A 13,037-nucleotide genomic window follows, 5' to 3' on the forward strand; every position below is an offset into this window, starting at 1 on the left:
GTTCTGGCTGTCCTCACAGCTGTGTTGGTGGAAATGGGTCTGTGAGGGAAGGAGGCAAAGTGTATGGAAAGAGTTAAGAAACCTTCCTGCTGCTCTCTGTTGAGTTGTATGGATGCGTCTTAATCTCATCCGCCATTCCCTCTTTCCCGTAGGCTGTAGGGGATGATTGGTGTCTGTGAGGGTGTAGGTTGTATAAATACTGGTGTAAGCTGTTGTGGAGAGCCACATGGCTGCACGGTTTGTTTTTGTGGTCACTGAAGTTTCCTACTACTTTTAATGTCCAGGACGTTACAGGTACTGCTGTAAGATGGATGAATCTCAGAACACCAGCAACATAAATTTGCATTGGGTTCCTCCTGTTAGGTACAGCCTGGAGTTTTGTGTGTTTTACTTGTTTCCCCTCCCCAGACAGCTAAAGTTCTGGCATAACTGGAAGTTTCATCAGCTGACTTACTGGATGTTATTGCTGAACAGTTTTCTATTAAGCCTGGCTACTGAGCATCGAACTCAAGCACCAACTTCCTCCCATCACCCATGATTGATTAATTTTGTTTTAATGGTGCTTTTCATACCTGATTCAAATTATTATTGTCATTATTTGTTACTGAAGAGTCACTTAGTACTGTGCTTCTCTTCCTAAATGGAAGGTTTCAAAGTAATTTGATAACCATTACTATTTCAGAAGATGGAGAGAACAAGGAGGTGACCTAAAGTTGTAGTGAGGCCTGTTCATTTCAGTGGACAAAAAAAAAGGAGAAAAACCCTGACTAAACTGGTAATTAGCCAGTAACTTTTTGAGGAAGAAACTTGTCAGCAAATACATTATATTTTTCCTCTCCAGTTGCAGATCCATACATTGCTATATATTATGATCTTATGCCGTTCCTTTTGTTTTTCATTAACTACTTTGACCTAAATCACAGTTGGTTTGGTTTTGGTTTGTTTGGTTGTTTGGTTGGGTTGGTTTTGTTTTTTTTTGGTTTTTTTTTCTTCTTTTGGTTGGTTGGTTGTTTTTTTTTTACTTTTTGAGTGTTCTTCTCCGAGACAGGAAAAGGAGATAAAGGGCAGTCTGGGATGTTCCACTGCAGTAACTCTGCGCTTAGGAATTGTGTGGCTGCTTTGCTGGGGGCACGTGCGACTTTGGAAATCTGTTTTAATAATGTAGACTTGATTGGGATGGCTGGGATGCATGCAAAAATAATTTTCATACAAGTGCAGGAATTTGTACAATAAACCAGAATCCTTTGGTTTTAAACACTGGATATAACTGGATTTCTACCTGGAAGGTTATTCTGACGTTGAGTTTATATATGTTAGCTCCTTAAGCATTTATCCTACAATGCCCAAAACCTTTACTTCAAACACCCCCCTGCTGTTGTATGTTTTCCATTCAGGACAATGTAAGGGAAAACAGAATTTATTTTTGTAAAAATATTAATCAGATTTATTATACCGTTTTAAGTATATGCAAGTGATAGATTTATTTTTGCTTAATAATTGCTTGGACTGTTACTGAAGGTTTGGATCAGATAAAATAGAGCTCTTAGTATATACTCAAAAGGACAAATAAACTGTGGCAGGGAGGGAAGAGTCCATTTGTTGAATGAAGGGTAATGCTGAAGGACTTGTAGGTATGTCCTGGCAGGGGTGGCGACAGAATCTGGTCCCATGTCCAAAGAACCAGACCGTGTTCTGGTGTGGTTTTCCTATTGCAAGGTGCAGGGAAGGTGTCTTTCTCCAGCTACCATGGCTTTCACGTTACCAGCTGTCAGTGTAATCTATCCTATATGAGAGGAAAACATGCAAAGAACTGGGTGCCAGTTTTCAGCCCTGATTTGGAAACAATGGGAATTTGTGTATGCATTTGTAACAGTGATTAAAAATGGAGAGAGGTTTTGTGTGAGTTTATGCACCTACACATGCTTTTGTTTAGGGTTTTTTTTTTTTTTTGCTGTTGTCTTGCTGTTTTAAGAGCTCCATTTATGCATTTTACCACACTGTAATCTTTTAGGCCTCATCCCAAACTGTATTATGAAAAAAAGTATTATGAATTAATATTAATAATGTTCTGGATAAAGATCTGCTGTGAAGAGCATCTTGTTGAAAGCCTTTCTTTGGCTGGTTGTGCAGCTCTACATACTTACACAGGCTAGTCCTTGGAGGGTAGGCTAGCTTTTTTGGGTTCTGGATGGCTCTGTTTGTATTGTCTCCTTTGGTTAGCACTGAGATCCAGAGCTGCTTCTGACATTCAGCAGTTCATGCAGATCTCTCCAAGCTGTAAAAAAAAAAAAAAAAGGTGGGGGTTGGACTAGATGACCTTTAAAGGTTCATTCCAACCCTAACGATTCTATGATTCTATAAGTCTTGTGCATCAAACATAGCAAAATAATGCAGACTCTTCCTATTGTAAAAAATTATCATCAAAAAGTCAAGTTTCTGCAATGTGCATCACGTATCGTAAATTTTGTCTGGAGCACTGAGCTGGCTGAGGGGAGGGGGCTTGAGAGCAGTTCCACTTCTTTTGCTGTGGGGCAGATTAACAAATTACTTGTTTGGTGTTGGTGTTCTGGCATTGAGGAGAGAAATAACAAGAAACTAGTGAAAACCACACGCAAGCTCTGATAATATCGGTCAGTCGTAATTTAACTTCTTCCGCAGAAAGGGAACTGGATGCACTATCTTCAGGGTCTGTGTTTTAAATTGCCTGGGAGCAGATAACACCAACGGGCTCCAAGTGACCAAACAAAACATTGTCGTCTGCTCCCTCCCAACTTGGCAATATCAGACGTACTAAACTGCTGTATCATTTTGGACTGGCACCATGCAGTGTGATATTCCATGAGGAATATGCCTTCCAGTTAAAATCTTTGGCCTGTATCTTTGGGAGGAGAAGGTTGATAGCAGGGCTGGCTCAGAAGGATGGTACCGTGAAAGCAGTAGGCCGGATTAGATCCAACAGCTCACTGAAGCCTGAGCTGGCCTTTTTTCAAATATAAAATGTATTTTCATATAATTTCTTCTAAAGGTAAGTTCAGATGTAGGCCTTAACCCTGCAAAACAAAACAAAACAAAACAAAACAAAAAAGCATCGTGGTTACTGTGCTCTCAGTGTAGTCCTTCTTGCCTTAGCTGTTTATACCACCCTGTTGTGGTGAAGTACCTGGAGCTGCCTTTGCCCAACACCTATGCAGGTAACTAGAATGGCCTGAAGAGTTTCTAGGTAATTATGCAGCTTAATTTAGCTGCAAGTCATGTGAGAGTGATACTTGGAATTCAGCCGTGTTGTGCTATTAGCTAGATTCGGAACTAGTATTTTTGGGATTGACTCCAATGGCTTCTGTCTTTTACTAGAAGTTAGAGACTCAGCTGCCTCTCTGCGCACCCATGGATTTGATCTAGGGTGTAAGGAAAAATAATAACTTACTTGTTTTCCTGGTAGTAATTAGACTGGCTTCAGGAAGAGTAATTTAATTTTGTTTTTTGGTCCCTTTCAGCTTGTACCTCCTTTTAAACCTCAAGTGACATCTGAGACAGACACCAGGTATTTTGATGAAGAATTTACAGCTCAGACTATTACAATAACGCCTCCTGAAAAATGTAAGTCACAAATTATGCATAAGCATAACCTAAAAATAATCAGTTAATAATAAAGCACTGTGTGAGATTTTTTTTCTATTTGAATGGAAAAGCTATTCTCACTGTTTCTAGTAAAAATCTTCATATGGAAGTGTGTACGAGTAACTCTCAGTGACAGTGTTCTTCTAAACAGGGAGTAATTACAAAGCTTAGAATATTAGATCACTCTGGGTTGTGGGGTTTTTTTTTTTGTTTTGTTTTTTCTTTTTAAATAAGGGAAGGCAGCAGCTTCAAATGTTTGCTGGTTGGCAGTTAAGGTCCTGGTTCAGCAAAGTACTCGGAGCATAGACCCTGCTTTACGCAGTGGGTTGTCTGTGAGTTGGGCATATTTTAAAATACTTTGAAGACCCAAAGAAAAAAAAAAAAAAAAAAAAGACCTTCCAGAGACAAGTGGATGTCTCTTGTGTGGATATCAATTACTTGAAAATGAAATTTCTTATCGAGTCTTGTGCTTCTGTAGAGCGCTTAAAGAAGTTATTACTATAGATATAACTGCTGCACTGGGCATTGCACAGGCTTTCTGTGTTGGAGTGGATGTAATTTTACCACAGTTGGTATTTTTATCATCTTGTGCTACACACACAAGAATGTGAATGGCTATTTGTCCATCGAAGGTTGAAGCAATACAAAATATGTGGATGCGACCAAGGCTTCAGCTTTAAATTTATTGAATTCAGAGCAGGTGATCAGTACCAGTATCAGATAAATGACGTGCCTAAAGTGCCTGACGTGGCCTCTGGTAATGCTGTGGCTGCTGCAGCATGAAACTTGGCACAGGCTGCAACCCCACCCCAATCCTAAGAATAATAAAGTGAGGGGTGATGGCCAGCAGCAGCACAGGGATCAGCTGCGGCATTGCTGATGCAGGGAGCCTTCCCAGAGTGCTGGCAGAGCTGTCTCACCTGATGCTGCTGTAAGTAGCATCCCTAGCAGCACAAAGGTGAAATTTCTCTTGTGCCAGGGAGATCTGCAAGACTGCTGCTGTCTTTAGTGAACTGCAGTGGTTCAGGAACCACATGGGTTTTTCCCTTTTCTGGATATTGCAACAGGAAGTGATTTTTAATTACTTCTCCTTTAAAATCTACAAGTCATTGTGTTATCTACAATATGGTATCACCTCTGCCTGCTGTGATCTGCAAAAGGGGGTTAAAATGTGTTTTAGGCATGGAGGGTTGGTAACCGTGTATTAAAAGCTATTGCTGAACTAAAGATCTCTTACAGTTACAGAAGTAATTTTCATATTTAGGGCAGTTATTCAGACATCAAAGTTTTACAAATCACGGTAAGTGAATATTGAAACTGTGTTTTGTATCTACAGTAATCAAACTGATAGCAAAACAAACAAGCGCTGTACGCTAACCTAATTTAAGTTGACAGTGTAAAAGGGAGATTGTATTTGAAGTTACACAAACTGAGAGGCACTGTTGAAGTCAAGGAGCCTAATCACAGCAATTGCTCAAACCTGCATTAACTCTAGTTTTTATATGCAGAATATATGAAGAGACAGAAGATAAATAATTCTGAAAGGTTGCATGTAAATATTTTGTTAGAATAACATTTTCAATAGGATAAGCACTGTTGAAAAATCCATGTGAGAATGGAGAACCAAATTCTCAGAGTTAGGCAACACCTGGTGCCTGGTTTCCATTGGCACTGCAGGAATGATGTAAATAAAAATATTTATGAATTTGGCTTAGTCTGTGTTTCCTGTGATCCCGGCAAATACTGTAAAAATAAAGAGTTTACCAAAAAATATGTAAGAATTGAAACACATAGAACCTACATGAAGTGTTCATTTTGTAGCTGTTTTTCCTTTTAACTCCCTTTGAAATGGAGGAATATTTAAATATGTCTACAGTAAGATTATAATGTCCTGAACTCAGCTTAAGGAGTAATGAAACCTGGCTCCTTCACTCGGCAGTTGGCTTCTGTGCTACCAGAAGCTGCATGTCCTGGTGTGTTTTGATTAGCCTGGAAGGGGTAGTAGTGATTGAAGTTCTCAGGTGATAGTCATAATAAAACAAACAAACAAAGAAACTAACCACCCCACCTTGAACTAACTGGTGACTTCCTGAAAGGATATCCCTTCAGCGAACATCATTCTGCTGTAAGAGCATAAGCTTACATGAATACAGTCTTACTTTAACTTGAGCCTTTAGCTTCAGCATTGAACCCTGAAAGAGGTACTGCGTATCAGGAGAATAATAAAATTTTGTTGCAAGTATCATGACATTTTGAACTTCTCCCTTAATACAGATGACGAGGATGGTATGGACTGCATGGACAATGAGAGGCGGCCGCATTTCCCCCAGTTTTCCTACTCTGCAAGTGGACGAGAATAACTTTGTGTTCTGCTGCTTCACTGTCATCTTAGGTTTATCACTGAAAATGATTCCTGAACATCACCACCAGTACTAGATACTATTTAAGATAGCGGGGGCACTTTCAGAGACCGTTCCAAATTGAACAAGTTTCTTTCCCAGACCTACCCCAAATCCATTCTGGTTTTGCATGAGATACGAGGTTTTCTCTACTGCGCTCTCCTGCTGTTGCTGCTGCCCACAGTCTCAGTATAATAGCAACGTCAAGAAGTTACTAACAATTTCTTTGACGGTAGATGACTTGACTTTGGCATTGTACACTTTGTGCACAAGTAGTCATCTATTTTTCCTCGCGGTGGAGGCTAAACAAAAAAAGTGTTGGTCCAGCTTGTCTTCTCCGAGAAGATGAATCAAAATTGTAATTAGTCTAGTCTATAACATTTTCTTGCATCTGTTTGTGCTGGTTAGAACAAGGAAACATAGGGGTGGTGATGTACATATGCAAGGTTTTTGTTAGGCATATCATTACTTGAAGCAGGTCTCTGTCATTAACATCTGGCTGGAATTTGTTTGGGAAACGTTTGAGAGAAGGACTTAAACTGTTGATATATATAAATATATATATATTATTTTTTAATTACTGTTGGATACTACAGAAGAAGCAGAAGGGCTGGGCTCACCCAGCCTGCCACTTAGAACTTCCAGATTCACGTGCAATCATGGAGAATCGAACATTATACATGCAAGAAATGAAGGCATAAAAGCAGCAGTTGAAGTTGTTTAAGGGGTCTTATAATTTGCACCAGATAACATCTTTCTCATGCTTTTCTTTTTATTTCATGATATACATCACCTCTGATGGCTGAAGAATGTAGACAGGCATAATGGTATTGCTTTTCACCAAAATGTGTGCACCAAGGTAAACAGGTGTTTGCCTTACTCGTTTTTATTTCGAGTTTGTGAATTAGCTTTTTCTCCAGGTGTTTAACTCTGAATATTCTTTTTTTTTTTTTTTTTTTTTTGTTATACTGCGGTAGTATTTATTTTTAGAGATAAGGATTGTATGTGTCATGTTTGCAAATGCTGCTACATCTTAGATAGAACAGGCTTATAGCAGTTAATTTTGTAATATATGGAAGGACTGTACAAGCTGAAGGGAATAATGCACTTTTCTCCCATGTGGACATTTTAACAAGGCTCTGAAATTGTACATACTGCTTAGAATCAGATTTTTGCGAATGAAATACTGTCTTTTAATTCTTTGGCAGTGGAGGTGAGGAATTCCAGCTTCATGTGCCAAAAGGTTAAAAACAGACAAAAATGCTACATCTTGTGCTCCATTGAGGATAAACGTAATGTAAGAGCCTGACAGCACAATAGAAAATTTCTGTTCTGTATGAAGGAGTTGCATTTGAACAATGAGACCACAGTGATTACAAGAAAAGCACTTTATTTTAATAATTAAAAGAGTAAATTTCTGGGATCAGCCCTTCTCCAGGAAGGTTTGCCCTTAACCAAAAGAGTCCCGAAACCCAGCATGTTACATGTAACCGTGGTACCTGATTGACTGAATTTAAAACATCACAAGAAGCACTCCACTGATAGGAAAACGTCTTTCCATTTCCGAAGATCTGTATCTAGCAGAACGTGTGCATAAACTTTAGCTTTGATCTTCAGCAATGATAATCTTAATAATAAACCCTTTGGTGCTAGGAGTCGGGACGTTACGCAGCGCAGCGACAGCGTGCACGTGCCCTTGCTAACGGCACCGGAAAACCCCGACTCCATGGGATTATCATTGGAAGTCTCTCTGCGTTCGGATCTTGTTCGCTCCCGCAAAGACTGTGATATCGCAGAGCATTACCGGTTGCGTTGCGTGAATGAGTAGTTGAGTCTGAAAGGAGAGGTATTCCTACGCAGATGCCTTAGCCTCTTGATGTGGCAAGTCGAGTGCCCGAGCATGAAGCCCACTGCTGGCAGTGCACGTGCTGGGACGGTCAAGGGGTAGATGGGCATTTGAGCAAGGCAGCTAAAGACGCAGACTAATTTAGACAATTGTTCATGTTTCGTGTTTTATCTTTAGTAATGGATGGATAATCAGTCAGAAATGTATCATGCTGTATATTCTAACTACATAGGTTCTCATTCTGTCACCTTGTAACACTAAACACGTGTAGAGATTATCCCTCTACGGGGAGAGAGGAGCACAGCAAAGGCATTGCAGGTTTGTTCTGCACCGGTAGTGCAGAGGTGTCTGCACTGACACAGTGAGTGAGTGACTGAAATAACCGCGTACTTAATAGACGGGCATTAATTAGTTCTCTGCAAAGGCTTCGTCCTTACAGACTAAAACTATGGTGACTCAAAATCTGTGTTACATGCCTGAGTTTTCAGCTTGTAGTAGCAATACATCTCTTGACACAGGGCACCTCTAGCTTGTGACCGGCTGGCGCCGTGCCTCTGGCCCGCCGCTCCTCGTGTGCAGAAGAAACCCTGTGGTTAGCTCACCGTCCCATAGCTAGTTAGAATGCGGTTTGCAGCAAGTATCTGTCAGTGAATTATCTGAAAACCTTTTAAGACTTCACTTTGCATTGTACTGTCTGCCTTCCAAAATGTCGTTGATCAAGTTTATGCTACAGAGAGAGTCAGCGACCGCTTTGTGCTGCCTGGGGCTGGGGGGATTCTCTCTCTCACCAGTGTTAGAAATGGATGAAAGAGAAATGGGCGAGCGGTGGCGAGAGAAACTTCTGAAGCTCCTCTTTTGCTGTTCGCAGTCGTGGTTGGATTTGGCCAGGAGGTGGTGGCTGGTTACCTGGGCGAGCCTTTAGAGCACAGTACATTTCAGACCTGGACTCCAGCTTGTACTGACTTCCATGCCATACGGTATGCCCTCTTGTACTGCAGCCATCTCGGAGGAAATAGGTCATTTCTGTTTGGATTTTGGCAGTTTTGCACACGGCTTCGCTTTCCACACTAATCCATCTTCCAGTACATTCCTGTTGCTTACAGAACGTTTATTCCAGTATTGTTTTACGTTTTTTTTTTTTTCCCCGCCATCTTTACTTGCGGCTTCTTAAAGCTGACTGTTCTTGCAGGGGCCATGTGCTTCTCCTAGAGTACAAAAGTAAGGTCTTTCCTTACTAACTGCAGGGTCTATATATTACACCTCAATGTACACACTTTGCTGCTACTGTTTGTACTGTCTACAGTAGAATTTCCTTATCTTGCTCCTGGTAGTGCATTACAGGCAAGCATGAAATGTAAAGTATTTATTTAAATAAAAACCTCTAAATTGGTAATTGAATTACCTCCCTGTAGCTTTAGAGTTTGTGACATTTCTTGACCTTGCTAGTTCTTTCATTAGATCCATGCAAGATCTAGTCATATGGTTAAGGATATTAAGCAGACACGACTATGAACCCAAGAAACCGTATTACTGTTGGTCATACTTAAAACTGTTTATTTCCTTAAGTATATGACCCACAAGGATGTGAAATAACTACAAGAAACTGTTTTTGTACACTGTACATCCTTAGTATTTTTACACGTATATGATAGGGATGCACATTATTTTCCTTCGTACAGACAGCTTAAATAAAGCACTATGTCAATCTGCTACTTCTGTGTTTTTTAATGCTAATTTGTTCTGGAGGTTTGTAAATATATATATATATGTTCAAGCTTGCCACAAAGGACGTATTTTTTTATACCTGCACATTACTATTAAATATCTTAGAGGATAAAATTCCTAAGTTGTTCTGTGTCAGAGAAAAAAAACAAAACTGAAATGAGAAGGCTATATTGCAGATTACAAAGGATTTCTCAAGTTCTGGGTTAAATATTTACTTCATATTTTAAAGTAATTTTATATAGGTTAGATGTTTCAATCCTGAAATGCACAAAGAATTTACTTAATTTCTTCTTACAAGAAAATGTACATCATTATTTTTTTATCACTGTATATAATGATCTGTGCATGTTTAGTTACAAGTTTTATTTGCTGTGAAGTCCTAGTGATAACTGTAACTCACTGCGACGTATTTTGAATTACTGGGTGATCAGTTTCAGCTTGTAAATTCTTAAGTTACAGTATTGTAAAAAAAAAAAAAAGTTTTTACTACTACGCAAGATGTATCTGTGCTTTGGACCGAGGCTGTTTCCATACAGGCAGTTCATGCTCACTCTGCGAGGTGTTATGTCACTTGAAAAGTAAATTTGGGTTACGCTTCTCAAGTAATGATAACACAGGGCTACGCTTCTGTCAGAACACCCGTGATTTAAAAGTGATTCATAGCTTCATATCCCAGAGTAAGGATATGAAGAGGATGGGATTTGCAGGGCACCTCGCAGTGGGACTCTTTGAAGCCCGCGGGCTGGGCCAGGGCTGTTTGAGCCTGCTGGTCAGGAGGGCTGAGTGTCCCTAAAGCAGACAGGCACCTGGGTTTTAGCTCCGTTCTCAGACATGAACACTTCCCTGGAATAGAAGTGCTTCATCCAGGTCTCAGGTTTTCAGGTTTTCTTTGTGTGGGTTTTTTTTTGTTTGTTTGTTTGTTTTCTCCCGCCCCCCCCTTGTAGATAAAGAGCATGAGGCAAGTAGCCAGTAGTTCAGTGCTAGGAGGAGATCAGTGACCGGGCCTGGGAGGGTTGTGGGGTGGGATTGCCTGGATTAGATGGCCTGGTCTGATACTTGCAAACTTTATAAAACTAAGCATTTTGTGCCTAAGTAGAAGGTGGGGTGGAGGGATTAGACCTGATGCTGTCTGTGCATAATGACTAATTGCTACAAAGTAGAGTAGCTGCTGCAGAGCAATTGATTCCTTCTAGACTCCCAGGAACAGAATGAACTGAGCTTATGCCTGGGATGAGCATGAAAATGCTCCTTCCAGCTGCATGTACTTCCAGGCCAGGATGCTTTGTTGAAGTCAAACACACACGTGCACGTGGGTGGCTGGCAGCAGTGCTCTGCATGCAGCCACCAGAAGCCACCTGCTAGGTGAGGTAAGTCCAGAAAGGTTGAGGGTCCAGCTGTGCCATGGGCTGAAGCAGGGCAGCTCCAGGATCTCAGTGAAGCCTCAGGGACTGAGTGCCTGAATTCCTTTGTGTGTGTGGCCTATAGGCATTTTTTTCCTATTTAAACACAGATTTATGCTGTGGAATAATAATAATAATAATAAAAAAATTAAAAAACCTAAAGTTTGCATATTCCTACATCTATAAATGTGTATTTTTGCCTGTTGTAACCATCTATAAAGTAGTGACACTTAAAAAAAATAGTCAGTCTGATTACTGTGGAGAACCCAGAGTGTGACTAGAGAGGACTTTCCTTCATCAGGCTTCCTCGTCCCTGAAGACCGACCTGAGGCCATTTTTGGGCATGTTTATTGTCACATTGGTGAGGCGGTTAAGGGAGGAGATCAGATGTGTTTGACAGTTTAATACAGCAGGAAATTGAACTAGGGATGAAAAACCACTTTGATGTAAGGGCTGTACCACTAGTGACTCTTAAAATACAAGGGAGGGAAAGATTGTGTCCCACAGCCAATGGTAACTTGCTGCATGTGTGGGTTACTTGTATTTTCTTAGATTTTTTATGTTCATGCTGGCTGAGGTAGCTTTATGAAAGGTGAATTGCTCTTTGTGCTTCCCCTCTCCCCCGCTTTTACAATTCTACAACTATATTGACTGTAATAGATGTGGAAACTTTTTTCTTAGATCCTTAGTTTTTCCTACACTAATTAGCAAAAGATTCAGATAAATTCTTTTTGAAACATTCTGGTGTTTGGAAGGAAACTTGTAAAAAAGGCAAATACACAGTTAACCAGAAAAAAGCCCTCCAGCTGTATCCAGTTCAATAATTTGAAGCCATGGTCAACTGGTGCCCATCCCTGAGACTGTGAAATACTTGGTGGTGGAAGAGTCCAGCATCACCACTTCATGGATAAGCAGTTGTTGGGGGACTCTGATTTTTGTATAAAAAGTGAGAAATACCTTTGTAAAAATAAAGTTCCCAGGTAGATTCTGGTACTGAGTTTATAAACAGGAGCACAGTGTGCTTGTGCAGGACCTGTGGACGGGCCTCATCTCCCTGATCCCCATGCACGTGCTTTCCCTTGAATTGAGGACAGAATGAGGAAAATAGGAATCCAATGAAGTTTATTGGTATTTCAGTCTGTAAATAAGGCATCTATGTTCAGTTATAAAAATAGATAAAAACACTTTATAAAAAATTGTACAAAGTATGAATTAAGTAAGTCCACACTACGTAATAGCTGTTAAAACCAGCTTGCAAGCCTAGTCTTTTCAGATCTCAGCTGTCTTCCTAGGCAGTTTGCTAGGCTGGTAGCACTTCCAAATATTTACGATTCTGTAGTTCAAAACAAATAGAAACCAGTTTAAATTAGCCAGCAAGTGTGTCTGGTTTTTGTAGCAGTGTTTTTGGGTGAGCCTTAAACAAGCCCCAGTTTCAGGCGGGTGCAGAGCAGACCTGAAAGATAAAAGAAAGAGACGGGCGTGAAATAATTAAGTAAGTAGTCTGTAACGCATTGCTTGTGTTTCTCATTTATGTCACTTGAGCCTGCGGGCGAGTTCTCAGAAGAGAAATACAGAAATGGGTAAGGCTGTGGTAATGCAGCGTAAACAAGCGCTGTTTTGGAGCCTGCGCTTCCTGCGGGCCTGCTGTCCCCGCCTGTTTCCAAGATCAGTTGTCTTACAGGTAGCGAGAACAAGAGCTATTTGATTTCTGAAAAACAGGATCTCCATGAGCTTTAGACACTGTTCATGTTTAGCAGTAAATAACTGAGCTCTTGTTTTGGGGCACATCTGAGATCCTGCCCGTTCTCCTTTCCAGGAAGGAGGTGCAGGTTTGTGCCAGAGAGTGTTTACTGTGAATTGTACAGCGTGTGTACGGGGTGGGCAGCTGCAGCTAAACAGGAAGCTGCTGCCTGGGGGCCGGTGGGAAGCCCCTGGTGGGAAGGCTCATTTGCAGTGCTGAAGCTCTTGCAGCGCTGTTGTTTGTGCTTCCTCAGTAGCACTTCAGGACTGAACGGAGAGCGAGACATCAAACTCGACTGGAGCTGCGGG

The 13,037-nt window shown here is 40.8% G+C and overlaps 2 protein-coding genes across 6 annotated transcripts in view; one reads left to right on the plus strand and one right to left on the minus strand.

The window, feature by feature from the left end:
* Positions 1-9,575, plus strand: part of AKT3 (AKT serine/threonine kinase 3) — a 150,466-nt gene extending 140,891 nt beyond the window's left edge. For all 3 annotated transcript variants that reach the window (XM_086743470.1, XM_086743471.1, XM_086743472.1), the window contains exons 13-14: positions 3,495-3,597; positions 5,893-9,575. In XM_086743470.1, coding sequence (XP_086599596.1) covers positions 3,495-3,597; positions 5,893-5,978 — 189 coding nt within the window. In that variant the 3' untranslated portion in view covers positions 5,979-9,575. The remainder of the gene's footprint in view (positions 1-3,494; positions 3,598-5,892) is intronic.
* Positions 9,576-12,279: 2,704 nt separating this feature from the next.
* Positions 12,280-13,037, minus strand: part of SDCCAG8 (SHH signaling and ciliogenesis regulator SDCCAG8) — a 115,286-nt gene continuing 114,528 nt past the window's right edge. For 2 of the 3 annotated variants that reach the window (XM_086745274.1, XM_086745273.1), the window contains exon 19: positions 12,307-12,441. Coding sequence is in view for 1 of the 3 variants with exons in the window: in XM_086745275.1 (XP_086601401.1) it covers positions 12,421-12,441 (21 nt within the window). In the remaining 2 variants the exon portion in view is untranslated. Of the gene's footprint in view, positions 12,442-13,037 lie in introns of all 3 variants that reach the window. The other variant, XM_086745275.1, reaches the window with a different exon arrangement.

This window comes from Chlamydotis macqueenii, chromosome 3 (genome assembly GCF_036417535.1).
Source record: "Chlamydotis macqueenii isolate bChlMac1 chromosome 3, bChlMac1.mat, whole genome shotgun sequence".
Classification (NCBI taxonomy): domain Eukaryota; kingdom Metazoa; phylum Chordata; class Aves; order Otidiformes; family Otididae; genus Chlamydotis; species Chlamydotis macqueenii.